Source organism: Balaenoptera borealis (assembly GCF_965194805.1).
Source record: "Balaenoptera borealis genome assembly, chromosome: 8".
NCBI classification, from domain to species: domain Eukaryota; kingdom Metazoa; phylum Chordata; class Mammalia; order Artiodactyla; family Balaenopteridae; genus Balaenoptera; species Balaenoptera borealis.
In genome coordinates, this window is record NC_138865.1 from 69,409,095 (window position 1) to 69,435,494 (window position 26,400).

The 26,400-nt window shown below is 42.1% G+C and overlaps 1 protein-coding gene across 1 annotated transcript; it reads right to left on the minus strand.

Annotated features, from left to right (window-relative positions):
• Window positions 1–807: 807 nt before the first annotated feature.
• KCNV2 (potassium voltage-gated channel modifier subfamily V member 2) lies at window positions 808–25,008 on the minus strand. The gene is made up of 2 exons (XM_082403079.1): window positions 17,198–25,008; window positions 808–2,116 (listed from the first exon to the last, which is right to left on the minus strand). The coding sequence occupies exons 1-2, from the start codon at window positions 18,590–18,592 to the stop codon at window positions 1,835–1,837; spliced, it is 1,677 nt and encodes a 558-aa protein (XP_082259205.1). The 5' UTR covers window positions 18,593–25,008; the 3' UTR covers window positions 808–1,834.
• Window positions 25,009–26,400: the final 1,392 nt, after the last annotated feature.

Here is a 26,400-nt window from a genome sequence, read left to right on the forward strand (position 1 = left end):
TCAGAGCTCCCTGTGGGAGGCGCAGAGTGAAGTGATTTAGACTATAGTTCTCAGAATGTGGTCCATGGACCACAGCAGCAGCATCACCTGGTACTTAGTAGAAAGGCACATCCTTGGGCCCCACCTGGACCTCCTGAATCAGCCAGTCTGGTGTTGGGGCCTGGACCTCCTGAATCAGCCATTCTGGGGGTGGGGCCTGGCACTCTGTGTTTCACAAACCCTGATGCAGTCTGAGAACCAAAAGTTTAGATTTCGAGCAAGAGCTTTAGGGATCAGACAGACCTGGGCTCAAAGCTCGGTCCTACCGTTTACTGGTTGTGTGAACTTGGCCTAATTACTGAACCTCTCTGAGCCTATTTCTTCCTAAATAAAAAAGGAATATGATAACTTATTTAGGGATAGATGAAGGAGTAAATGGAGTTATATATTCTAAAGTGCAGCCCATAGTGCCTGTCAGTGTAAGAACGCACAAAATGATTACTCTTATTTTTATGATTCAATTGGAGATACGATCATGCCCTGAGACAAATTTGCCCTGAGACACATTTGATAGTTGGCATGGCAAGCCCCTAGTTACGGGGGCAACCTCTGTTTGTTCAGTTCAAAAGTGCCTTTAAATCCCAGGATTTCACTTTCCAACAGTCTTATGGAAGAAGGAAGGAATTAAGAGGAGACGGGGGCAGGGAGAGAAAGAACCTGTAGGAATTGGTTTTCTGACCCACAGATGGTGCCCAGAGCAGAGGGCCATGTCCATTTAATTCCTTTCGTTCAGTGCTTAGCCCAGAACAGTTGTCCAAAAGGCAGTGATTTTTGTTTTTGGTTTGCTTTTGTTTTTTCATGGAAAGCAGAGAAAAAGGAGGCTCTGAGAGGTGAGAACATGTAGGGGCTCCTGTCTAGGGAGGGGGACTAACACCCTCGGGCATGCGTCACAGTCAGGTCTGGAGGCACCCACATTATGGCTAGACCAGAGTTTCTCAACTTCGTCACTACTGACATTCTGGATCAGATACTTCTTTGTGATAGGGCTGTCCTGAGCATGCTTAGTAGTAACCCAGGTCTCTGCCTACTAGTCCCAGTAGCCCCTCTCATCCTCTGTCACAGTGGTGACAATCGAAACCATCTCTAGGCATTGCCAAATGTCCTGGGGCAAGTGGGGGAGGGGTGGACGAAATCTCCCTTGAATGAGAACCACCAGTCAAGAATCTACTACACAATACCTACTCAGACAATTTTAGCAGCTACCATTTATTGAGCATTTACAAGTAGTATCTCCAATCTCCATGCTCATATTACTAGGAAGGCTTTTAAAGTATAATTTAAAGTTGAAGAAACTGAGGCTCAGACAGTTAAAAGTAACTTGCCCCAAATTGAACAGCTGGTAGATCTGAGCTTCTGACTGAGGTTGGTCTAACTCCAAAGCTCGTATAGCTCCTGCCGCAACACTCCCTCTCTCTAGACAATTAAGAATGCTTTTTTCTTTCAATCAGGGAAATTCTTCTCAAGTCAACTCAAGTCCGAAAGTATTTATCGAAAAGCCATGAGAAGCTACAAGAGAAATCTAAGCTGTTGCTCCCCTCAAGGAGGTTTCAATATCAATGTCATTGGGAAGGTCAGTATCTTACACAACACTGTTAGTTACAGAGTAACATGAGGCGGTCTGAGTTTGGGCCAAAATGAACATTTCTAGAGGTAGATTTTTGTGAACTGAATGCCTTTTGTGTACGTCTGCTTCACATGTCCTTTCACTGTTAATGCTGATAATAAAAAAAAAAAAGGAAGGAGGAAGGAAGCCTTGAAATTCATGGCATCGACCAGCCGCACATCCTAACAAATATTAATTATTTTGCCTTGGGTTGGGCTGTGGGTTGCTTCCAGCCAAGCACTCAGCTATCTTCTTTCTGGCTCTCTGCATGAACTCCACATTCCCCCTTTCCCTTCGTATGGCGGTGTACTCGTAAGCCTTGAGCTTGCTGTAGTAATCGGAGAATTTGTTGTAGAGGATGGAAATGGGCATCCCGTTGAGGATGATCCCGAAAGCGATGCAGAGGAAGGCAAAAAGCCGGCCCAGGTGAGTCTCTGGGTACATGTCTCCATAGCCCACAGTGGAGATGCTCACCTGTGAGGGAAGGAAAGTAGAATGGAATTGTCAGCATCGGGAGTGAGGAGAAGAAAGGGAGAGGACCAGGCAGGGAGGTGTCTTCCGTCCCGCTGAAGGTGCACGTGGGTCGTATAATAGCTCCTCACGGAGTCAGCTTTAGGAGGTACTGGAAAGCTTGCCTGCAAGACCTGAGGCATGGAAAGAACATAAGCTTTGGAGCTGAAAGACTTGGGTCTAAACCCTATCACTTATCAATTTTCTTACATACAATACAGGGGAGTTATATCTACTTTAAAGGGTTGTTGTGAAGGGCACAGAAGAATAACGTGTGTGAAGTTTCTGGCGTAGAATAGGCTCAATAAATGTAGGTCTTTGCCTCCCTTCAGCTGGGGCCAAATTTAGGACGGAGTCTCTGGATTTGCCTACATGATACACGTACGGGAAAGAGCTTGGGCTTAGAACCAGTCAGACCTGGGTTCAAGTCCTGACTCTGACCCTTCCCAGCTGAGTGACCTTGGGCAAAACATTCAGAGTCTCTAAGCCTTGGTTCCTGCATCTAAAACAGGAGGCTAATAACTAACTCTCGGGATTCTTGTGAAGACTAAATAAGAAAATGATTCTAAAGCACTTCACACAGTGTCAGGCACGCAAAGAGCATTAAGCAACCTCCTCTGTGGTCCTTCTCTCATCCTTAAAATAGAGACAATTGTAATAGTTCTCAGAGTTGTTATGCAGTCAAATGAGATATTTTACATAAAGGTGCTTTAATTGCAAATGTCTGGAGAGACACACTCATTATTTTGCGAAGGGACTTTTGTAAGACATCACCGACCAAAAATATGTTCACCCTGCATGAAAGTCTTCCCATCACACTTGTCACACTGCTTTAAATTCCACTAATTAGAGATTTATTTAGGTTAACAAGCTTCTGTTTTAAAATGCAGATACCCACGGGACTAGTTATCAGTCAATGTAGCCGGAGAAAACCCAGAAAAATCTCTCGGGACCTGTTTTTTATGCCTCATGTACTAAGACTCCCTTTGGTCCCCAGACTCTTGGCAAAATTACTAGAAGCCTTTTGGGCAGGGCTGTTGATTACAGTTGAAAAAACTGTGCATCGCACAACTCCAGGGGGCAGCACTGGCTTCATCGATTTGTGTCGTCGCACAGTCTTCCAGCATATGCTTTTATAAAAGGTACAGTCACCCTGTTGATCTGTACAGAGACAGCCTTTAACTTAGAAATGTAAACATTTTTGTTGCGATGATGTAAGGATTACTTTGAACTTAGAGTAAGTATGATTGATTAGTTAGAATGAAATGGAGACGTGGGCCAGCTGGGCAAATCTGGGGGAGCTGATAAGAACCAAAGCTCCATCCAGCCCATAAAAAGGGGAAAGTTGCAACTCCTCTTGGGATGGGTGACACACTACCTCTCACTACTCCGTCTCCGGGGAGAGAACTGCTGTGGGCTGGGCTGCCCTTCTCACAGTGGAGAAACACAAGGCAGCATCTACGAGAGGCAGGAGGGTGTCGACTAGGTTAAGGAAGCAGGTGTGGCACTAGGGCCACATGGGCCTGAATCCACTTCCCAGCTGTGGGATTTGGGCAAGTCGCCTAAATTCACCCTGCCTCAGTTTCTGCTTTTGAAACGTGGAGAGAATAATAGTGCGAACCTCATAGGATTGTTACAGGAATTGAAGGAGCTGCACAGGGTGTGTGTGAGGGATAATGTTAGTTCTTGTGCTTGTTAGACCAGCGGGCTGTGGCAAGAAGCTCCTCCCTGGCTCCTGCCAATGCTGTGTGAGGGAGACAGGGTGGGGGGACACTCTGTCTCCAGTAGAGAATCTGCTTTTCCCACCTTCTCGACCAAAGGGCCATGAGAGGCAGTGATAAAATAAGATCGTGGGCTAATCGTAAAAAAAAAAAAAAAAGCTTGCTCTGTGTGTGTGTGTGTGTGTGTGTGTGTGTGTGTGTGTGTGTGTGTGTATTTCTTGTAACTGGCCACGCTGAAAGTAAAAGAACCCGAGTCAGATCTCTGTCCAGGTGTGTGAACAGCTTTCATTTGACACTAACCCTGTCACTCACACCTCTGTGTGAATGTTTAGTCATTCGACTTTCCCTGGAGGAGGCCTAAAGGGAGTCTGGATATAAGAGCGAGTGACAGGAAGGGGTAGTTTCAGAAGAGGAAGCATCCATGAAAGGCCAAAGCAGAGGCTTTGGTGTAAACCAGCCCCTCAAGGGTCCAGGATTGGGGGGAGGGTTGGAGATAGGAGGATACAGAGGAAGGAAAGTAATTGAGACAAAGTACCTAATTTAAACTTCTGCTCAGTCCCCACACTGGCTTTGCTTCTCTCCCAACCCCAATTTCTTTTTTCTTTTTTTTGGCTGAACTTTGAGCAAAAAGTCAAAAGCAAAGAGAATTGGCTGAAGGAAGATTAAATATTTGATGTGCATAATATGGTCTAAATATTTTTGTATGTCTTGGATCTCTATTTTTAGAGAAAAGATCTCTTCTGATACGAGACTCTATAAGACTGGTTCTGAAGAATTTGTTCAAAATGCATAGCTAATTTATGCACTGTTCTGTTTGACTCAACCGGTGATCTGCTTCTTGGCTCCAGAGGAACTCTGGATTCCTTGGCTTTTGGAAACTTTTTCTCCACGTTCCACAGGCCAAACCATTTCTCCCTGAATGAGCATGAAAAATGGAAGGTCCCAGAAGGACCAAAGTGACCTCCCAGAGTGAGTTCTCACATTAGCAGGAGTGGGGTTTGGACATGTGACTGCAATTTCTGCAATCCATCTTAATATCCTGAAAAAACTGACTGGCTCAGCCACTCTGTAAACTGGAAACTTACCATTCCGTTGAAAATTTACATATTTTCCCTAGCCATTGGATCCCCAAAGCCAGAATGTAACCTTTCCCTAGCAGCTCACCCACTAATCAGCAAATCCTGACCCACTAAACGTTACCAGGAGAACAAGCATCCAGTTTTTCTCTGAAACTTTAGAATAAGTATACTTGAATTTCTCCTTCAGCAAGGAATGTTTGTTTCCTTCATAATGATCTACGCACAGATTACATTTTAGCACCCAGTAATCCCTGCATCTAGGAATTATGATCTCAGGGAATAAAACTGATTTTTCAAAAGAATTAACACCTCTTCTTAGTTTTCCCAAAGAATTCGAGGTGGTAAAGACTAACATTTTCTGGTTAAAATTATTACATACTTCAATGCATGTTGTCCTTTAAAGGATTTAGCTTCAAAGGCTCTATTTAGCTTACCCATGCTGCTGTTGCTACAAATATTTTAGGAATTCCTCTTTGGGATTATAATCTGCACAGAGGATTCAGTGGCATGACCTTGAAACAAGTGTTCTTATTCCCCTTGAGGGTTAACTCTAGGTGCCAGTCTTCAACTCAAGGGTCTTGACTATTTAAAAATATTGAATCCACCTTCAAAAAAGTAAAGATTTAGCCCCACTACAAAGAAGTATTAATAAATGGACATGTCACAGGCGCTGAAGATAATTCCTCAGTGGAATTCAAAAAATGTTTTGATCAGTGGAAACACTGTTAGAATGAGGTCATGGGTAATCACCTTGAAAAGAACAACCGGCCTCATCCGTATATGAAAGTTCTGACATGTACATAAATTGTACAATAAGGGGGAGGTGTGCAGAAGCTAAGGCAAGTTTGGGATCTATTCCTAGAAAGGTACACAATAGTGACAATGCCCTCCACATCCTCAGCTTACTTGCTACTTCTCCCTGCCCTCTACAATTCTATCACGTCCCGCTCAAGTTATATTGGCCAACAGGAGGGGTTTAGAGAGACAGAAGGGGACCACCCCAAAATCAGGAGTCCGCCAGATCAAAAGTTATAAAAGTGCCTAAGAGCCTTTGCCCCCCTTTATGGCTCCTGTGCTATTTCTGAAGAAGCTAGGAGAACTTTAATGCCTTCTGTGCCAGACATTTACTCATTATCTCTCAGCCCTAAAGCCCGATACCCTTCTGTGCTCTTTTTTGTAATTCAGCGGCTGGGAGGATGTAAACTACATTTCCCAGATTTCCTTGCCTGCTGTCTTCTGGTTAGGTTCTGCCAATGAGAGACACGGGTGGGAGACTAGAAGATGGAATGAGGAAGTAAGAGTCTCTCTTCCTGCTTCTGGGTTCTGTCATCATCCTTCAACAACAGCAGATAGCTATGGCTCAGGCATCTTTCAGCACACCCAGCACCAGCCTCGGGATGCCATCTTAGGGGTCTGGCAACAGCTACACAGTGGTTCCTTCTCTGTACTCCTAGGCTCCAGTAACTCTACCTTCTCCCGTTTGTCTCCCCAGTTCTGGGGCCAACACTAGTTCCTACAGTTACCAATCTTTGGGTTATCTCACTTTCTCCTTTTTGCTCTTCCAGCCTATGTATCTATCTCCCTGTATCGATTTCCTTCTGTTTAAAATATCCCACGTTTTGTTTTCTGTTATCCTGATTCACCTTCCAAAGGGGTCTTCTCAAAGCAAGCAAGCAATCAATAAAAATAAAATAAAATAAAATAAATCTCAGTGATCTTCTAAGTGCCACCTATTTGCAAGGAAATGATAACATACTTGAGGAAAACAAAGATAGAAACAAGGTCTCTGGGCTACAACTATCTGATGCTTCAGCTAGAGATAGTTTTCATGAATTTTGAAGGAATGAGTTCATGACATAGTTTCCTATGTAGTTTCTACAGCTTTAACTTGCTCTGGAAAGCTCAGAAGGAAATGGTCTATTGAACAGTCCAATTGTCCTTTTCTCCTTAAAAACATAGCCACAACAGAGGCCAAAGCTTACAGCCTCATCATAGAGCTAATTGTTCTTGTTGAGCTATGCCGAGCATTTCCCACACCCAGGCAACCCGGAGAGTCCCAACATGGCTGGAGCTGCTCCAGGCATGGGCCTGTTTATTTGGACACTCAGAAACTCTCCCAAGATAGAACGGCTGACCCTTTTGTCCATCTTACAGCCTCTCTCTTTTCCCCAGGAGAGAAGGAATCACTTCTGTTTTATTTTCCCAAAAATGAAACTGGAAGCAAAGGTTATTGCTTCCATGTGATAAAGGCTATCAACTAGTCAGATATGGTAGCTTCTATTTATTGAGGATAGCATACAGGCTAGTGTTTTTACATATGTTTCCTATTACATTAGTGCTTACAAATAACCGCCGTTTGACAGATGAGTAGGATGGGTCTATCTTATATCCTAATGCATGAGCATTTGCAGACATGAGTGTCCATGAGGGATTTGTTCTGCAGCTGTAGGAGAATTCACATTAATGAAAATTACTGTGTTTCTCTTAAAAACCCGAGTTGAATTACAGAGGAAGGTTGCAGGATCCTTGGCATAGAGAGAGGGGAGATTATTAAAAACAAGTCAGATTTTGGGGTTGTCTGAGAGTACTAAAAACACATGGAGGGAGGGGTTAGAGAACCTTTCCCTAATGTGGGTGAATATACCACAAGGGCTACAGCACTGGAGTGGGGCAAGAAAATACCAATCCTGTTTTTCCTTACCTCTTTACATTTTCAATGTGTGAGTGTATGTTTTCTGATACACATAATATATTTGAGCAGTAATATCTTAATGCAGTACAATGATTGTATTACTGGACCCAATTCTTTGTATCTTCCTGTATCCAAGCTCTTTGCCATATAACTTTGCAGTGCTTTCCTACAGTGAGTGGGCTAACCTGCTCTTCCCTTTGACTCTGAGTTTGGCCTTGTGACTCACTTTGGCCAATGAGTTGAGCAAGTGTCACGAACAGAAGCTTATCAGTGCTTGCATGATTGGGCTTGCACTCTCTCTCTCTTGCCCTTTGCCACGGCCATGGATACATGCCTGCTGGATGATGAAAGACCTAGTCTCCTTCTTCATCCAGCTGTCAGCCAGCTGACCATCAGACTGTGATGTGAGCAGCTGACACCATTCCAAGGTTCTTCTAACCTTGTACTTGAAACCAGCCTGAGTTGCTGACTTGCAAACTCACAAGGCAAATAGATGCTTGACGTTTCGAGCCACTGAATTTTGGGGTGGTTTGTGATGCATTGTTATTATAGCAATAAATAGCTTATAACTTATGATTAACTAAACACATATTTATCATGGGTGTGTGCTCAGAATTTTTTAAATTATGAGATGTATGATCAATAAAATGCTTGGAGAATATTGGATCAGAGTTACTTTTAGGATTCTACTTCTCAGATTCTCATGTCTGCTTGGTCACGTCTATTTAGATGACTTCCTTCTCATCATTCAAGATTTAGTTCAATGTCATCTTCTCCAAGAAGACTTCTCTGACTATTCCACTAGTCCATCAAAGGTAGATTCTGCCACCCAGATCACTCTCTATCCTATTATCCTATATAAGACACACTCATATCTGAAATGATTTATTATCTTTCTGCATTAGGATGTAAACTCCATGAGGGAAAAAATTTCACCTTTTTTTTTTTTTCTTATTACTCGGTATCCCTAGTATTTAGAATACTCCTTGGCACACTAAGTGCTCAAAAAAATCTTGCTCACCTCCAGTGCTGGACCCCCCATGGCAAACAACTAGCAAGACAGGAACACAACCCCACCTATTAGCAGAGAGGCTGCCTAAAATCATAATAAGTTCACAGATACCCCAAAACACACCACTGGACACTGTCCTGCCCACCAGAAAGACAAGATCCAGCCTCATCCACCAGACCACAGGCACCAGTCCCCTCCACCAGGAAGCCTACACAACCCACTGAACCAACTGTAGCCACTGGGGACAGACACCAAAAACAACGGGAACTACGAACCTGCAGCCTGGGAAAAGGAGACCCCAAACACAGTAAGATAAGCAAAATGAGAAGACAGAAAAACACACAGCAGATGAAGGAGCAAGGTTAAAACCCAGCACACCAAACAAATGAACAGGAAATAGGCAGTCTACCGGAAAAAGAATTCAGACTAATGATAGTAAAGATGATCCAAAATCTTGGAAATAGAATGGAGAAAATACAAGAAACGTTTAACAAGGACCTAGAAGAACTAAAGAGCAAACAAACAATGATGAACAACACAATAAATGAAATTTAAAATTCTCTAGAAGGAATCAATAGCAGAATAAATGAGGCAGAAAAATGGATAAGTGACCTGGAAGATAAAATAGTGGAAATAATTACCACAGAGCAGAATAAAGAAAAAAGGATGAAAAGAATTGAGGACATTCTCAGAGACCTCTGGGACAACACTAAATGCACCAACATTTGAATTATAGGGGTCCCAGAAGAAGAAGAGAAAAAGAAAGGGACTGAGAAAATAGTTGAAGAGATTATGGTTGAAAACTTCCCTAATATGGGAAAGGAAATAGTCAACCAAGTCCAGAGAGTGCAGAGAGTCCCATACAGGATAAATCCAAGGAGAAACACGCCAAGACACATATTAATCAAACTCTCAAAAATTAAATTAAAAAAATATTAAAAGCAGCAAGAGGGCTTCCCTGGTGGCACAGTGGTTGAGAATCTGCCTGCCAATGCAGGGGACACGGGTTCGAGCCCTGGTCTGGGAAGATCCCACATGCCGCGGAGCAACTGGTCCTGTGAGCCAAAACTACTAAGCCTGCGCGTCTAGAGCCTGTGCTCCGCAACAAGAGAGGCCGCGATAGTGAGAGGCCCGTGCACCGTGATAAAGAGTGGCCCCCGCTCGCCGCAACTAGAGAAAGCCCTCGCACAGAAACAAAGACCCAACACAGCCAAAAATAAATAAATAAATTTATATTAAAAAAAAAAAGCAGCAAGGGAAAAGCAACAATTAACGTACAAGGGAATCCCCATAAGGTTAACAGCTGATCTTTCAGCAGAAATTCTGCAAGCCAGAAAGGAGTGGCAGGACATATTTAAAGTGATGAAAGGGAAAAACCTACAACCAAGATTACTCTACTCAGCGAGGACCTCATTCAGATTCGATGGAGAAATTAAAACCTTTACAGACAAGCAAAAGCTGAGGGAATTCAGCACCACCAAACCAACTTTACAACAAATGCTAAAGGAACTTTTCTAGGCAGGAAACACAAAAGAAGGAAAAGACCTACAATAACAAACCCCCCAAAATTAAGAAAATGGTAATAAGAACATACATATTGATAATTACCTTAAATGTAAATGGATCAAATGCTCCAACCAAAAGACATAGACTGGCTGAATGGTTACAAAACAAGACCCATATATATGCTGCCTACAAGAGACCCACTTCAGACCTAGGGACACATACAGACTGAAAGTGAGGGGATGGAAAAAGATATTCCATGCAAATGGAAATCAAAAGAAAGCTGGAGTAGCAATTCTCATATCAGACAAAACAAACTTTAAAATAAAGACTATTACAAGAGACAAAGAAGGACACTACATAATGATCAAGGGATCAATCCAAGAAGAAGATATAACAATTGTAAATATTTATGCACCCAACATAGGAGCACCTCAATACATAAGGCAAATGCTAACAGCCATAAAAGGGGAAATCGATGGTAACACGACTTTAACACCCCACTTTCACCAATGGACATCATCCAAAATGAAAATAAATAAGGAAACACAAGCTTTAAATGATACATTAAACAAGATGGACTTAATTGATAGTTAGAAGACATTCCATCCAAAAACAACAGAATACACTTTCTTCTCAAGTGCTCATGGAACATTCTCCAGGATAGATCATATCTTGGGTCACAAATCAAGCCTTGGTAAATCTAAGAAAACTGAAATCATATCAAGTATCTTTTCTGACCGCAACGCTATGAGACTAGATATCAATTACAGGAAAAAAACTGTAAAAAATACAAACTCATGGAGGCTAAATACGCTACTAAATAACCAAGAGATCACTGAAGAAATCAAAGAGGAAATCAAAAAATACCTAGAAGCAAATGACAATGAAAACACGATGACCCAAAACCTACGGGATGCAGCAAAACCAGTTCTAAGAGGGAAGTTTATAGCAATACAATCCTACCTCAAGAAACAAGAAGCATCTCAAATAAGCAACCTAACCTTACACATAAAGCAATTAGAGAAAGAAGAACAAATAAAACCCCAAAGTTAGCAGATGGAAAGAAACCATAAAGATCAGATCAGAAATAAATGAAAAAAATGAAGGAAATGATAGCAAAGGTCAATAAAACTAAAAGCTTGTTCTTTGAGCAGATAAACAAAATTGATAAACCATTAGCCAGACTCATGAAGAAAAAAAGGGAGAAGACTCAAATCAACAGAATTAGAAATGAAAAAGGAGAAGTAACAACTGACACTGCAGAAATACAAAGGATCATTAGAGATCACTACAAGCAACTCTATGCCAATAAAATGGACAACCTGGAAGAAATGGACAAATTCTTAGAAAAGCACAACCTTCTGAGACTGAAACAGGAAGAAATAGAAAATATAAACAGACAATCACCAGCACTGAAATTGAGACTGTGATTAAAAATCTTCCAACAAACAAAAGCCCAGGACCAGATGGCTTCACAGGTGAATTCTATCAAACATTTAGAGAAGAGCTAACACCTATCCTCAAACTCTTCCAAAATATAGCAGAGGGAGGAACACTCCCAAACTCATTCTACGAGGCCACCATCACCCTGATACAAAAACTAGACAAGGATGTCACAAAGAAAGAAAACTACTGGCCAGTATCACTGATGAACATAGATGCAAAAATCCTCAACAAAATACCAGCAAACAGAATCCAACAGCACATTAAAAGGGTCATACAGCATGATCAAGTGAGGTTTATCCCAGGAATGCAAAGGTTCTTCAATATATGCAGATCAATCAATGTGATACACCATATTAACAAATTGAAGAATAAAAATCATATGATCATCTCAATAGATGCAAAAAAAGCTTTTGACAAAATTCAACACCCATTTATGATAAAAATTCTCCAGAAAGTAGGCATAGAGGGAACCTACCTCAGCATAATAAAGGTCATATATGACAAACCCACAGCCAACATCGTTCTCAGTGGTGAAAACTGAAACCATTTCCTCTAAGATCAGGGACAAGACAAGGTTGCCCACTCTCACCACTATTATTCAACATAGTTTGGTAACTTTTAGCCACAGCAATCTCAGAGACAGAAAAGAAATAAAAGGAATCCAAATCAGAAAAGAAGAAGTAAAACTGTCACTGTTTGCAGATGACATGATACTATACATTGAGAATCCTAAAAATGCCACCAGAAAACTACTAGAGCTAATCAATGAATTTGGTAAAGTAGCAGGATACAAGATTAACGTGCAGAAATCTCTTGCATTCCTATACACTAATGATGAAAAATCTGAAAGAGAAATTAAGGAAACACTCCTATTTACCATTGCAACAAAAAGAATAAAATACCTAGGAATAAACCTACCTAAGGAGACAAAAGACCTGTATGCAGAAAACTGTAAGACACTGATGAAAGAAATTAAAGATGATACAAACAGATGGAGAGATATACCATGTTCTTGGATTGGAAGAATCAACACTGTGAAAATGACTATACTACCCAAAGCAATCTACAGATTCAATGCAATCCCTATCAAACTACCAAAGGCGTTTTTCACAGAACTAGAACAAAAAATTTTACAATTTGTATGGAAACACAAAAGACCCTGAATAGCCAAAGTAATCTTGAGAAAGAAAAACGGAGCTGGAGGAATCAGGCTCCCTGACTTCAGACTATATTACAAAGCTACAGTAATCAAGACAGTATGGTACTGGCACAAAAACAGAAATATAGATCAATGGAACAGGATAGAAAGCCCAGAGATACCCATGCACATATGGTCACCTTATCTTTGATAAAGGAGGCAAGCGTATACAGTGGAGAAAAGACAGCCTCTTCAATAAGTGGTGCTGGGAAAACTGGACAGCTACATGTAAAAGAATGAAATTAGAACACTCCCTAACACCATACACAAAAATAAACTCAAAATGGATTAAAGACCTAAATGTAAGGCCAGACACTATCAAACTCTTAGAGGAAAACATAGGCGGAACACTCTATGACATAAATCACAGCAAGATCCTTTTTGATCCACCTCCTAGAGAAATGGAAATAAAAACAAAAATAAACAAAGGGGACCTAATGAAACTTTAAAGCTTTTTCACAGCAAAGGAAACCATAAGCAAGACAAAAAGACAGCCCTCAGAATGGGAGAAAATATTTGCAAATGAAGCAACTGATAAAGGATTAATCTCCAAAATATACAAGCAGCTCATGCAGATTAATATCAAAAAAACAAACAATCGAATCCAAAAATAGGCAGAACACCTAAACAGACATTTCTCCAAAGAAGGTATACAGATTGCCAACAAACACATGAAAGGATGCTCAACATCACTAATCATTTGAGAAACGCAAATCAAAACTACAATGAGGTATCATCTCACACCCGTCAGATTGGCCATCATCAAAAAATCTACAAACAATAACTGCTGGAGAGGGTGTGGAGAAAAGGGAACCCTCTTGCACTGTTGGTGGGAATGTAAATTGATACAGCCACTATTGAGAACAGTATGGAGGTTCCTTAAAAAGTAAAAGTAGAACTACCGTATGACCCACCAATCCCACTACTGGGCATATACCCTGAGAAAACCATAATTCAAGAAGAGTCATGTACCACAATGTTCATTGCAGTTCTATTTACAATAGCCAGGACATGGAAGCAAACTAAGTGTCTATCGACAGATGAATAGATAAAGAAGATGTGGCACATATATACAATGGAATATTACTCAGCCATAAAAAGAAATGAAATGGAGGTATTTGTAATGAGGTGGATGGAGTTAGAGTCTGTCATACAGAGTGAAGTAAGTCAGAAAGAGAAAAACAAATATCGTATGCTAACACACATATATGGAGTCTAAAAAAAATGGTTCTGAAGAACCTAGGGGCAGACAGGTATAAAGATGCAGACGTAGAGAATGGACTTGAGGACACGGGGGGGGGGCGGAAGGGTAAGCTGGGAGGAAGTGAGAGAGTGGCATGGACATATATACACTACCAAATAGATAGCTTGTGGGAAGAAGCCGCATAGCACAGGGAGATCAGCTCGGTGCTTTGTGTCCACCTAGGGGGGTGGGATAGGGAGGGTGGGAGGGAGACGCAAGAGGGAAGGGATATGGGGATATATGTGTACCTATAGCTGATTCACTTTGTTATACAGCAGAAACTAACACAACATTGTGAAGCAATTATACTCCAATAAAGATGTTAAAAAATAATCTTGCTCAATGAATGAAGAAGATGGATTTTTGTGGGTTATGTGAAGAATTGGTCCTAATATTTTGCATCTTTTTACTTGGCATCTTCTTTTCTCTTTGCTATATTGAAAATAAGGGCCCTTACTACACAATATACAATGTCATAAGAAGTATACAGAGGAATTGGGTTAATAGTATATTGGTCCTGGGGAATAGAGCAGTCCTCAAATGTTCAAGGGGAGTTGCTCCTATTGTTTTCATAGGTTAGTTTAGAAACGAACACAACCTATCAGTCTTTAATCCATAATGATTTTTAATAGTATATATAATTCTCAGAAACTAAAATGGATGAAGGTCATTGGTAAAGGTTAAGGTTGGTAAATGGTAGGTTGACATGTGTAAATTTTGGCCTGTGAAAATAGTGCCTGATAGAGATAATGGGTACAAAAGAAAATTCACATTGGTAAAAGCAATAATTAGTAAAATTTGTTATAGATAGAAACTGAATGGTGATTCAAGTTTTATTGTAAAGTCTATAGAAAACAGTGACCTTGAGTAAGATAATTTTTGTTAATATTAAAAAGGGGATAATTTGAAAATTTAAATGTTATTAAACAATAAACACATCAAGAAATTAAAGGGGATCACTAGGCATTCACTTCAGGAATTTTTTTAAAAAGAAAAATTCATTATTAGCAATAGAATTCTTATCAAAAATTTTATATTAATATACAAAAGGTAAAAAATGTTTTGTGTATTCAAAATATAGTATCAAAGGGTCCACTAGGTGCAGCTTACATACGCTAGCCTTCTAAGATATTTGGACGAATGGAAACTTGACTCCCTAAAACTTGGTATTATATCATCAGCATGTGGATTTTCTCTTTTCCCTCCTTGCTTTACTCACCTCCAAAGTAAACGTCATTTGCTGGGGACAAATCATCCTGCATCAACCCCGTCTGTACACATGATTTATCTACTATGGGGATGACCTTTTGTCATTTGGAATATGATCAGAGGAGCGGCATTTGGCCAGCTCGTTTGGAAGAGCCTAACATCATCCCATCACTGAAGAAAGCTCACAAATCTTGTTGTACATATGAGAGCTCTGCTTTCCAGAGAAGCAAGGCTCACTGAATTGTAGAGCTCTACACCCTCCCCTTTTGAGATGAGGAAACTGAGGACAGGGAGGTAGGGAGTGAGGTTTCACAGTTAATCATGTAGGATCACAGTTAATTATTAGCAGATCTGGGACTAGAATCTAAATCTAAATCTTCCATTCCACTATACTACACTATTAGTAGGAGCCTTGGGTAGGTTCATATCAGAACTCCAGACTGTGGGTTCTAACATATCCAATGTTAATGTTGAAAATATCCACTTTCTAATATAGGAAAAACTGGTTATATTTGCTTAATGTCTTTAAAGGCATTACAAACAATCTACTTAAAAAAAATAAGGAAAGCATACACCCAGTTCTTTCCTATGCACATATGTCAACGTGTTCACTGATCTTAGAAGACCCAATCAGCATTTCCAGGGATTCAGGGATTTTCCAAGGATTTAGTCTAGCACATCAGAAACACAGATATTTGAGTAAATGGCATAAATTATTATAAAAGGCAAACACCAAAGAAAATGCCAAAAGTAACTAATATACTAAGTGCAAATTAAGCAAGGCATGCAGAAAAACTGAAGCTTGAAAGAGGCAGTGCTGGGCTGTGGAAAGGGCATGCGTTTTGCAACTGGACAGGCTTGTCCTCACGTTACTACCTTTAGCTGTGTGTCTAAATTATTATTATAACTCAAATTATCTGCACCTCAGTTCCTCTAGCTGTAAAATGGGGCAATAATGCCAGGTCCTGAAAGAATTTTTGTGGCATTGGAGCAAGTTTCAGTGTTAGATGCTCAGATTTAGCTAGAACCAGTGGGATTTCAGTGAGGGTTGACACTCTTCAGCCAAGTCTCATTTCCTCCCCTGCATACATGGACGGCTTCCTTCAAAATTTGAAGGAAAATTTTCCTCTTAAAAAAATAGTGATCCTGGGCTTCCCTGGTGGTGCAGTGGTTGAGAGTCTGCCTGCCAATGCAGGGGACACGGGTTCGAGCCCTGGTCTGGGAAGATCCCACATGCCGCGGAGCGACTGGGCCCGTGAGCCACAACTGCTGAGCCTGCGCGTCTGGAGCCTGTGCTCCGCAATGGGAGAGGCCGCGATAGTGAGAGGCCCGCGCACCGCGATGAAGAGTGGCCCCCACTTGCCACAACTGGAGAAAGGCCTCACACAGAGGCGAAGACCCAACACAGCCAAAAATAAAATTAATTAATTAATTAAAAAAAAAAAAAGTGATCCTAACCACCTCACATGGTTGTGATGCTGAAATAAGATATGCTTAATAAACCACTTAGGACAATAGGTGTTCAGTAAGGGACAAGCAACAAGAATGACGATGACGAATCTTCCCAGGAACATGAACAATGACTACTCCTTAAAATCAGCCTCTCAGGGGTATTAAGACTAAATCTAGATCTGGAGATAACTAAGACCACACCAAATTTCTTGGACTACGTCTTTCTTACTGGACTACGTCTTTCCAACCTTTTAGCACCCACCCGTTGTTGTTTTTTTTTTTTTTTTTTTTTTCTGTTTTGTTGTTTTTATCTTTTGTTTTTTTAAGCTGGGGACATGGAAGGAATGGAGAAAGCAATGGCCGTTAAACAAGGCAGGGGAAAGATGAGGGAACAAAGCAAGGCAGGTGGCATGACCCAGGAAAGGGAGGAGCAGCGTCTGTCGGGCTGGGGAAGTGGGTGGGAAAGCCCGCGGGCCGTGGTGCTCACCGCGGCCCACCACCAGGCGTGGGGGATGCTGGTGAAGTTGGTTCCACGCACGTCGTGCTCCACGGAGTAGACGGCCTCAGAGAAGGTGAAGATGCCCATGGTGATGAAGAGCAGCAGGCAGCCCACCTGCTGGTAGCACTGGCGCAGCGTGAAGCCGAAGGCACGCAGGCCGGTGGAGTGGCGCGCCAGCTTGAGGATGCGGAAGATGCGCAGGAGGCGCATGACGCGCAGCACCTGGCCCACGCGGCCCATGGTCTCGAGGTCGTGCTCGTGCAGCGAGCCCTTGCCGCGCACCTGGTCCTCGCTCGTGAAGCACTCGAGCAGCAGCTGCAGGTAGAGTGGCAGGATGGCCACCAGGTCCACCAGGTTGAGGGCGCTCCGCGCGAAGCGCCGCAGGTCGGGCGTGGAGGCCAGGCGCAGCAGGAACTCGAGCGTGAAGAAAGCCATGCATAGCATCTCCACGTGCTCCAGAAAGGGCCGCGGGTTGCCGCCGCCCGCGCCCTGCTCCGCCTGCTGCTGCATCTCCTCCACCGTGTTGAGCGCCAGCGCCACCACGGAGATGAGCACGAAGAGGCTGGAGGCCACCCCGATGGCCTTGGCGGCCACCGACGAGAAGGGCTTCTCCATGAGGTTCCAGAGGCGGCGCCGCTGCGGCCCGTAGAAGCGCATGTCTCGGAAGAGCTCCTCGGCCTCCTCGGCCTGCGCCTGGGCGCGCAGCTCGCGCTGGATCTTGAGCTGCTCGCTCAGCTCGTCGCGCCTCTCCTCGAAGCAGATGAGGCAGCAGCGCGGCGAGTACTTGAGCCGCACGCCCCAGTAGCCCAGTTCCTCCAGGAAGCAGCGCGGGCACAGCTCGTCGCGCACCAGCAGCACCCCGGACGCGTAGAAGTTGTAGATGAGCTGGAAGACCTCCGGGTCGCGGTCGAAGAAGTATTCGTCCGTCTGCGCCTCGTAATCGTCGCACAGGCCCAGCTGGCGGCTGCGGCTGGTGGAGGTGACCAGGCGCCCCAGGCGCGTCTTGGGGTAGCTGGCCAGCTCGGCGTACTCCAGGTGGTAGCTGTGGCCGCCCACGTTCACGTTCAGAGTGGAGGACACGACCGGAGCGTCGGTGCCGCCTTCGCCGTGGTTGGTGGTGGCCTCTCCGGACTGCTGGTCCTCCGCTGCCAGGTCGTCCTTCCACTGCTCCTCCTCCTCCTCCCCATCCTCGTCCTCGTCGATGTAGTAGTTATAGTTGCCCTCGGTCCACGACGGGACGCTGGCCTGCGAGCCCAGGCGGGTCCCCATGGAGCAGATGCTCCTGCGTTGTTGGCTGCCCGCTGCCTGGGATGCGTCTTCACTCTCCGCAGTATGCCAGGACCTGTAGCCCCAAGACCGCCTCCTCTCATTCTGTTTCAGCATGGCTGGAGGCAGTGGACCCTTGCTTTTCCCTCCTGGTTGTCGTAGGGTCCCCAGCCTGCTCACCACCACTGGTAGACGGATCACGTGCTCTGCACCGTTGTAGAGAGACCGGCCTGGACCAGCAGACCTGGGGTCCGCAGCCAGCCTCGCCCTCAGAGCTCTCCCTCCTCAGGCCCTGGGCAGCCCAGCCCAGCCCAGCCTGCCGGGTCTGAACGCGTAGGCAGACGGCTGTTGACTGCTCTAATCTTGCTGATAGGGAAGAAGTGTTAGGAGGGATTTAGAGCCTCTTAGCCAGTTTCCTCCCCCTCTCCCTCCACTCTGTGACCTAGGGGATGATTATGTGTCTTAAATCTGTAGATAATCAGAAGGTGGCAGAGATGATTGCTAATAAAAATGTCGGCCAACCCTGCCCTTAGGAAGTGCCCAGTGTCCCTGTGCTGAGATGAAATCAACTGAATTTGCTATAGAATGTATGTGCCTGTGTCTTGACACTTAACTGTTGAAGTTGCAGCCTCTGCCCTAGGTAAACCCGCCATGAACAGGGACAGAGATAGCAACAGAATGCTTAAAGTGGACCTCCTGACCAGTCACTTTTCCTCTCAGCATTTATCTTTTGTTTAGATCCAAGAAGATCTCAAATGATCTCTTCCCATCCAGTCACATGATCACATTTTTTCCCCCAAATGTATTCCTCTTAGCAGCACTGCTCTGGAGACTAGTCTCATGTTTAAATCTATCTCAGTTTCTTTCTCTCTCTTTGTCTCTGTCTCTCTCTCCCTCCCTTCTCTTAAAGGATAAGGACACGTTTCAAGGTAGAATCTCTGGATGGGCGGGTAGATGTTCTTAGGGTATTGCAGCCCCGCTCAGCTGCTGTATCTGGTGACCAGACTTCCTTCCAAGGAAAAAGTCTTCATCACTCTTCAAGACATCACTTAAAAAAAAAAAAGTCTCCTGCCATGTGTAAGGCACTGTGCTAGATGCTAGATGCTGGAGATGGAAACGTGACAGAGACATAGTTGCGGCCCTCAAGTTGCTCATGGTTTTATAGGTGATATAAATACTTACATATGCAAGCACAACCAAAAAAGTGAGTGAAAACTACAGAGGTAGCAGAGAAGAGGAAGGGATTTGTTTCAAGCAGGAATTTGTTACTGAATTAAATTTATTTTGAATAGCTAATACACATTCACTACAAAATATTCAAAAGGTACAAAGATGCGTTACAGTAGAAAATTTATTTCTCCCCCAACTCGAATTCCTAGCTATCGAGTGTGCCTCTGAGGTTTTGGTTACCCTTCCAGAAATACTCTAAACATATATAAGAAAAAACCTGTCTCCATCTATCATCCAAATAACTCTTTATTACTAACACAAATTACAGTATGTTATTCACTTTGCTATTTTCCCATTAACCATGTATCTTAGAGGTGTTTTCATATTTGAACATAAATATCTGCCTCATTTTGAAAATAGCCACTTAGTAGTTTGATAGTGACAGAATTCAGGTTGTTTTCTACCTTGGCTCTTAGAAACAATGATGTAATGAATAACCTGATACCTACACTATTTTACATGTATCAGGATATATAAAAGATCAATAATTATAGGTGGAGCTGTTAGGTCAAAAACCACATTTGTAATTTTGATTGATAATGCCAAATTTCCTTCATGAAAGTTTTACCAGTTGACAACTCACCATCAATGTATGAGAGTGTATTATCACACTCCTTGAGCTCTGCCCATTTTATAGATGAAAAATGATGTGTGAGTTAATTTTAATTTGTATTTCTCTTACTATGAATGCAACTGAGCATCTTTTCATGTGATTAAGAGCTACTATATTTCTTTCTCTATTTTTCACTGAGTTGTTGGTATTTTCTTACTGATTTGTTGGAGAGCTTTCTATATTATGAAAACAGACCCTTTGCCTGTGTTATGAATTACAAATATTTTTCCTGTTATCCTTTGGTGAGATTTTTTCCATGTAAAATATTTATTTTATGACTTCTGGGTGTTATATTAGACATGTCTTCACCTCTCTATCATTCTTAAAAATTTTACTTGTTATAGTTTTATTTTTCATGTAAGGATTTGATCCATCAGGAATTAATTTTGATGTCGAGAGTGAAGTAGAGACCCAACTTTATTTTCTGGGCTTTTATCCAGATGTTCAAATGCATTAATCGAATAATCTGTTATTTCCTCGTGGATTTGTAGCGCTATCTTTATCATGTAGTTCAGTTCTAACTATGCTTCAAAGGTGTTGGGACAGGTAACAGTTGCTACAAGGTCTGCACCTGATAGATTAACACTGGCAGATGGTGTTTGGCTTCCAACGGGGCTCAGACCTGTGAGCCATTTACTGTGGCTTCCAGTAAAGCCTCCTGCAAGGCCTGGCCTCTGAGTTGCTCACTGCATTTCTAGGGTTCTCCAGTCGGCATACAGTATCGATGTTGTCTCTCCAGACACACACTTGGCCATTTTCCAACGCCGTCTCTTCTTTAGATTGTGCTGAGTACAGTCACAGGAGTTTTCATGTGGTGCCGAAAGTCACCTTTTTCCTTCAGAATGAATTATCCTATTATAAAAAGTGAAAGCATCACTATTTTTATGTTTTTAATTTCCTCTCTTTCTATTGCAATCATGTACTACTTTTTAACCTAAACCTTTAACAGTCTTACGGCTTTTGCACTTAAAAACCATAGAGTTAGTAATGTTTGTTAGGAGTCTCAGAGTCAAGCCACAAGCACCACAACCATGAAGTAGATTGAGGAGTTTTGCTTTGCTGGACCACGGTTAGGTGACCGGTACTCCCAACATGTGCATGTGTCGGTGTGGGCATGTGGCTTGGATTTCCTCTGATGTGTATATATGCAAGTGCAACGGTAGGTGAGTGTCCAGATACGGAGACACTTCTTAACAAAGAGAACTGTCCAACCAGGGGATGGATTTGTTCTTAGAGCAGTCAGCTCCTCCTGCCTGTGTGCATGTGAGCATCTGTAGGGCGTGCTGCAGAGGGAGACCCGCGTGGGTGGAAAGGTGGGCTGGTTCATCTTCAAGCCCCATTCTGCCTTGAGATTTCTAAGATTATAAGTCTTTGCTTGATGTTCCATTTGTCTAGAATTCTCCACTGCCCTTCTTCTCCCTAAGTCCTTGTTCTTCAAAAGTCAGCTCAGATGCTGCCTTCTCCCTCAGAGACCCTTGTCTGACATCCCTCTATTTCCCCGAGATGGGTGAGCTGCCCCTTCTCAGTGTTCTCATTTAAGATAGCACATCCCACTAGCTTACAATATGAGGCACTTCTGTTAATGAAGAGTGATTTTCCCATTATAAAAGTTATATACGTGCAATAAAGAAAAATTTAAAAAATAGAAAACAGAATACTAATAATCCATACATTAATAACAGTATCATGCCCAGATACTGTACTATGATAATGTCTACAACGACCTATCACATAGGTGCTATAATTATTCCTATTTTACAGATGAGGAAACTGAGACACAGAGAAGTTAAGTGACTTATCCAAGGCTACACAGATAGTAAATGGTGGAGCTGGGCTCTGCTCCAGACTAAACATCATGTCATGCTATAAAATAGCATATACATGAAAATCACCTAAATCTCACTATCAAAAGACTATTGTGCTTGCTTCGGCAGCACATATACAAAAAAAAAAAAAAAAAAAAGACTGTCATTATCAATATTTTAACTTGTCTCCTTCCATTTAATTATATATATATATATATATATATAATTATATATGTATACTTAACATGATTGTGGTCAGATTAGACATAAAATTATGTATCCTGCCTTTTTCATTCAACATTTTAACATAAACATTTTCAGTATTTTAGAAAACACTGTAAGCATTATTTTAAATGGCTACAAAATATTCCATATTGTGGGTGTAATACCCATAACATAACCAAATATCTTTTATTGAAATAGATATTTTTCCATATTCCGCTATTTTCACTAATGATGTGATAAAAGGCTTTGTATTTGAAAGGTTGTTGGTTTGTTTGTTTTTGTATTCTGGGTTATTCCTTAAGGTAGTTTTGCCAGAGGTTTTAGGCCATTCTCTCTTAATTTTCAGCCTTCCCATGGGCCGTTCCTGCTGTTCCTTCTGTTTAGGATACTCTTTCTCCACACCACCCTGTCTCCTTCCTCTGGCTAACTCCTGTTCATCATTTAATAGATGGAAGGCTATCTCCCCTTATCCTCCCTCTAGGAATGCCTTCCCTAGTCTCCTAAGGCTGAATTCACCTCCCCTCACTTGTGATTCTATAACAGCTCTCTCTGCTTTGCCTATAACGGGACTTCTCACAAAAGCTTATCTGCCCATAAACAAAACAGGACAGTAAGTTCCAGAAGGGCTGGACAGTGTCTGCTCTGTTTACTGTTTTTCCCCAGGGTCTAGGCCAGTGCCTGGCATATAGCAGGCCTCAAAATATACTAGCTGAAAGATGGAAATATTGCATACATATTGCCAACCTGCTTTCCAATTTGCCTCACTTTACACTCGAACCAATAAAATATGGGAGTGTCTCTTTCAGCATGCCTTCGCTATGACATCATTAGTATTATCGTTATTTGCTAATCAATAGGTGAAAATGACATTGCATTTTTGTTTTAACAAGCGCTGTAGTAATTATTTACTTATGTGTTCCCCGATAGCTCCTGAAGTCTTCTAGGGTCATGACAGCCTTGGAGAGTATCCAGTCTGTAGCAGATTAAAAGATATATATTGAAAAGATATGCAAGATCTCTCTGTATTAGTTCTTACAACTGCATGTGAATCTAGGATTATCTCAAAAGAAAGTGTTAAAAAGTATCTATGCTCTGTACTGACATGGCCCCAAGCCCTACTTTGAAGGGTTAGAAAACTAGTGAGCTCTGAGGCTCAGAGGCTGGGAACAGTGGCTATGAGTCCCATTTCCCTGGTGACAGAGATTTATAGGCAGCATGGTACAATGGGAAGAATATTGGAATTCAAGCCGACTCGATTTTGCGTTCTGGTTTCAAAGCTTTGGGCAAATTTCTTAACATCTTTTCGTCTCAGTTTTCTCATCTGTAAAATGTGTTGCTAGAGGAATTCCTGTGAATATTAAAAAAAAGAATGCCCCTCTGCTTTATTTTCAATTGGCCTGCATATGCCCAAATCGTGGCCTATAATACTCATCAAAAGATAGTCATCTCTCCCTCATCCAGCCACCTCCTTCCCCAGTTCCTGATTATACACCTACAACACACAAATGTATTCATTTTTAGCACCTGTAGAGTTTCTCAGCACAGAAATAATGGTCATATTCACCATCCACCATTAAAATGAATCCCTTTATGTTAAGGCAGTGCTGACTAACAACTTTCTGTGTTGATAGAAATAATCTAATGGCTGAAAACATGACTAGGGCCACTGAGGAACAGAATTTTAAATTTTATTTAATTTTAATTAATTTATATTTAAATGTAAATGATCACAAGTGGCTAGTGGCTACCATTTGGATAGGGCAGAGTTAAGATATTATCTGTGTCTGAATCAGTGTCTTTTAAATATGCAGAGCCCCAAGGAGCAATGAACTTTTAAGACACTAAGCCCACGGTCATAGGAGTTTGTCCCCATAAACTGGCCTACCACTTCCCAAACTAAAAGGGGATGAGACAGGGAGAAAGTAATTTTGAGAGGAATGAATGGAGCCCTGGGATGAGATGGAGACGTGTGAATAGGCAGAGGGCAGGCTGGGGGATGGGGACATTTCAGAACGGATTCAGATTCAGGATGGCTTGGGAAGAGAGTAGTATTAAAAGGGAGAAACTGAGGCAAATGGTAAGAAGAACAAGATTGCTGAATATAAACACTTTGGCAAATTTACCCAGACCTAGCTCTGAAAGGCAGAGAGAGAGAAAGGACAAGAAGTTTAGCATTTCCTTGGGAAGCTGCATTTCCTTCAAGACCTCTGTGGTCCCTGTCAGTGAATGACTAAGATTGTAATTGATGAGGATCTAGGTAATTAATACCCAAGCCAAAACAAAGAAATTACAAAAACAACAATCTCTCCAACTTCCAATAAAGGGGAAAAAAAAGTTTTTATTTTTTAAGGCCTCTGCTTAGCCTGGTGAATTTCTTCCAATAATTGAATTATTGAGGTATTTGTTTACCTCCTTCTCTTTGAATTTACCTGTCTCATCATAGGTGAAACGTGGAATGAATGGGAACAGCGATTGATTGCAAAGTGTCTCAGTCAGTTGAAATTCTTGCTGCCCAAATGAAAGTTGTCTGTGAGTTTGGAGAAAGGAAGAGTGAGTGACGGGGAGAAGAGAAGTCTGTACTAAACATTCTTTTCATCGATGTCTTGTAATCAGGCTTAAATCTGGAGGGTGCACCCACTTTCCCAAAGCACATCCATCGTCTAATTATATCTATCTATCTATCTATCTATCTATCTATCTATCTATCTATCTATCTATCTATCTATAGATATATCTCACATCTTCATTATCCATTCATCTATCAATGGACATTAAGATTGTTTCCATGTCTTGGCTATTGTAAATAGTGCTGCTATGAACATAGGGGTGCGTGTATCTTTTCGAATTATAGTTTTGTCTGGATGTATACCCAGGAGTGGAATTGCTGGATCATATGGTAGTTCTATTCTTAATTTTTTGAGGACCCTCCATACTGTTTTCCACAGTGGCTGCACCAATTTACATTCCCACCAACATTCCCTGTTCTAACGCCAGTGCCTTTCCCCCAAACTTGACGTTGTTTCAGCATCGCTGCAGCATATACTTTCACTTTGAGGTTGTGTTCACGTGGAACAAGGAAGCTGCAGATCTGGAAGGAGTCTTTTTGAATAATTTCAATATCAGATCCCGGCAATTAATAAATCAGTTATCCAAATTAATTGCCTTCAGTGATCTAATTCCATGGAAAATTTCTGTCTTCCATTTTGTTTTCAGTAGGTAGTCAACAGTTATATTTCACATATCTTCCAAAAACAATCTGCTCTCTTCTGCCCAGACCAGAATGTTGCTTAATTTCCATGGCACAATAGACCCAGTTGACCTTTAAAACGTTGAGCCTTGTATAATTTGACTTTGTATCTCGTTCTCTTCGGTTTTCCAGGGTTCTCTCTGGTCTCTGTCTCTATGTATCTGTTTCTGCTCCCTGTACTTCGAGCAAAGAGATTCTCTCTGACCAGGTCTCCGGAAGAGCAGAAAAGAGGACTGTGCACTGCATTTGACACAGAGAAAGCAACTGCAGAAAACTCTTGCACCCAAAAGATTTTTTTCAAATCTCAAAAATTTGCATTCAAGGACTCTACTGAGGGAGGGAAATCTGCCAGAGAATATGGAACATCTGCTCTGATGCTGGTATTACTGTGATGACGAGGGGGCTCCCTGAAGCAGGGGTGAAGGGAGCCAGACGATGCTCCTGAGGAGATCTGCCGATTTAAAAAGTGGCGTCTGTGAAAATCTAGTAAGAATACAAGGAATGTGCTTGAACAGATGGTATGCGAAGAATATTGGAATAAAACCATTCTCTGAAAACCTTTAAGGATTAATAAACGTGGCAAAGGGAAGGGATTACAAGTGATTAATGATGACTCAATTATATTATTCAAATTGCCTATGTAGTTTTACTCCAAACCTTTTTTTGGGGGGGGGAGGGGGACAGATCAGTAGTTATCAGTCATGGCAAAATCACATAGTATAGGTAAGTACTTTCTGTGCAGCTTTCTAAAATATCGTGTCTCTGCGTTGGAAAGTTTATTCATAAAATCAGAACAGAAGAGTTA

Bases quoted from the DNA above. Each gene is read 5' to 3' on its own strand.
- KCNV2 (XM_082403079.1), bottom strand. From the start codon at position 18,592: ATGCTGAAACAGAATGAGAGGAGGCGGTCTTGGGGCTACAGGTCCTGG. The intron at 2,117-17,197 runs GTGAGCACCACG...CTTCCCTCACAG, and splicing joins ACGCCTGGTGGTGGGCCGCG to GTGAGCATCTCCACTGTGGG.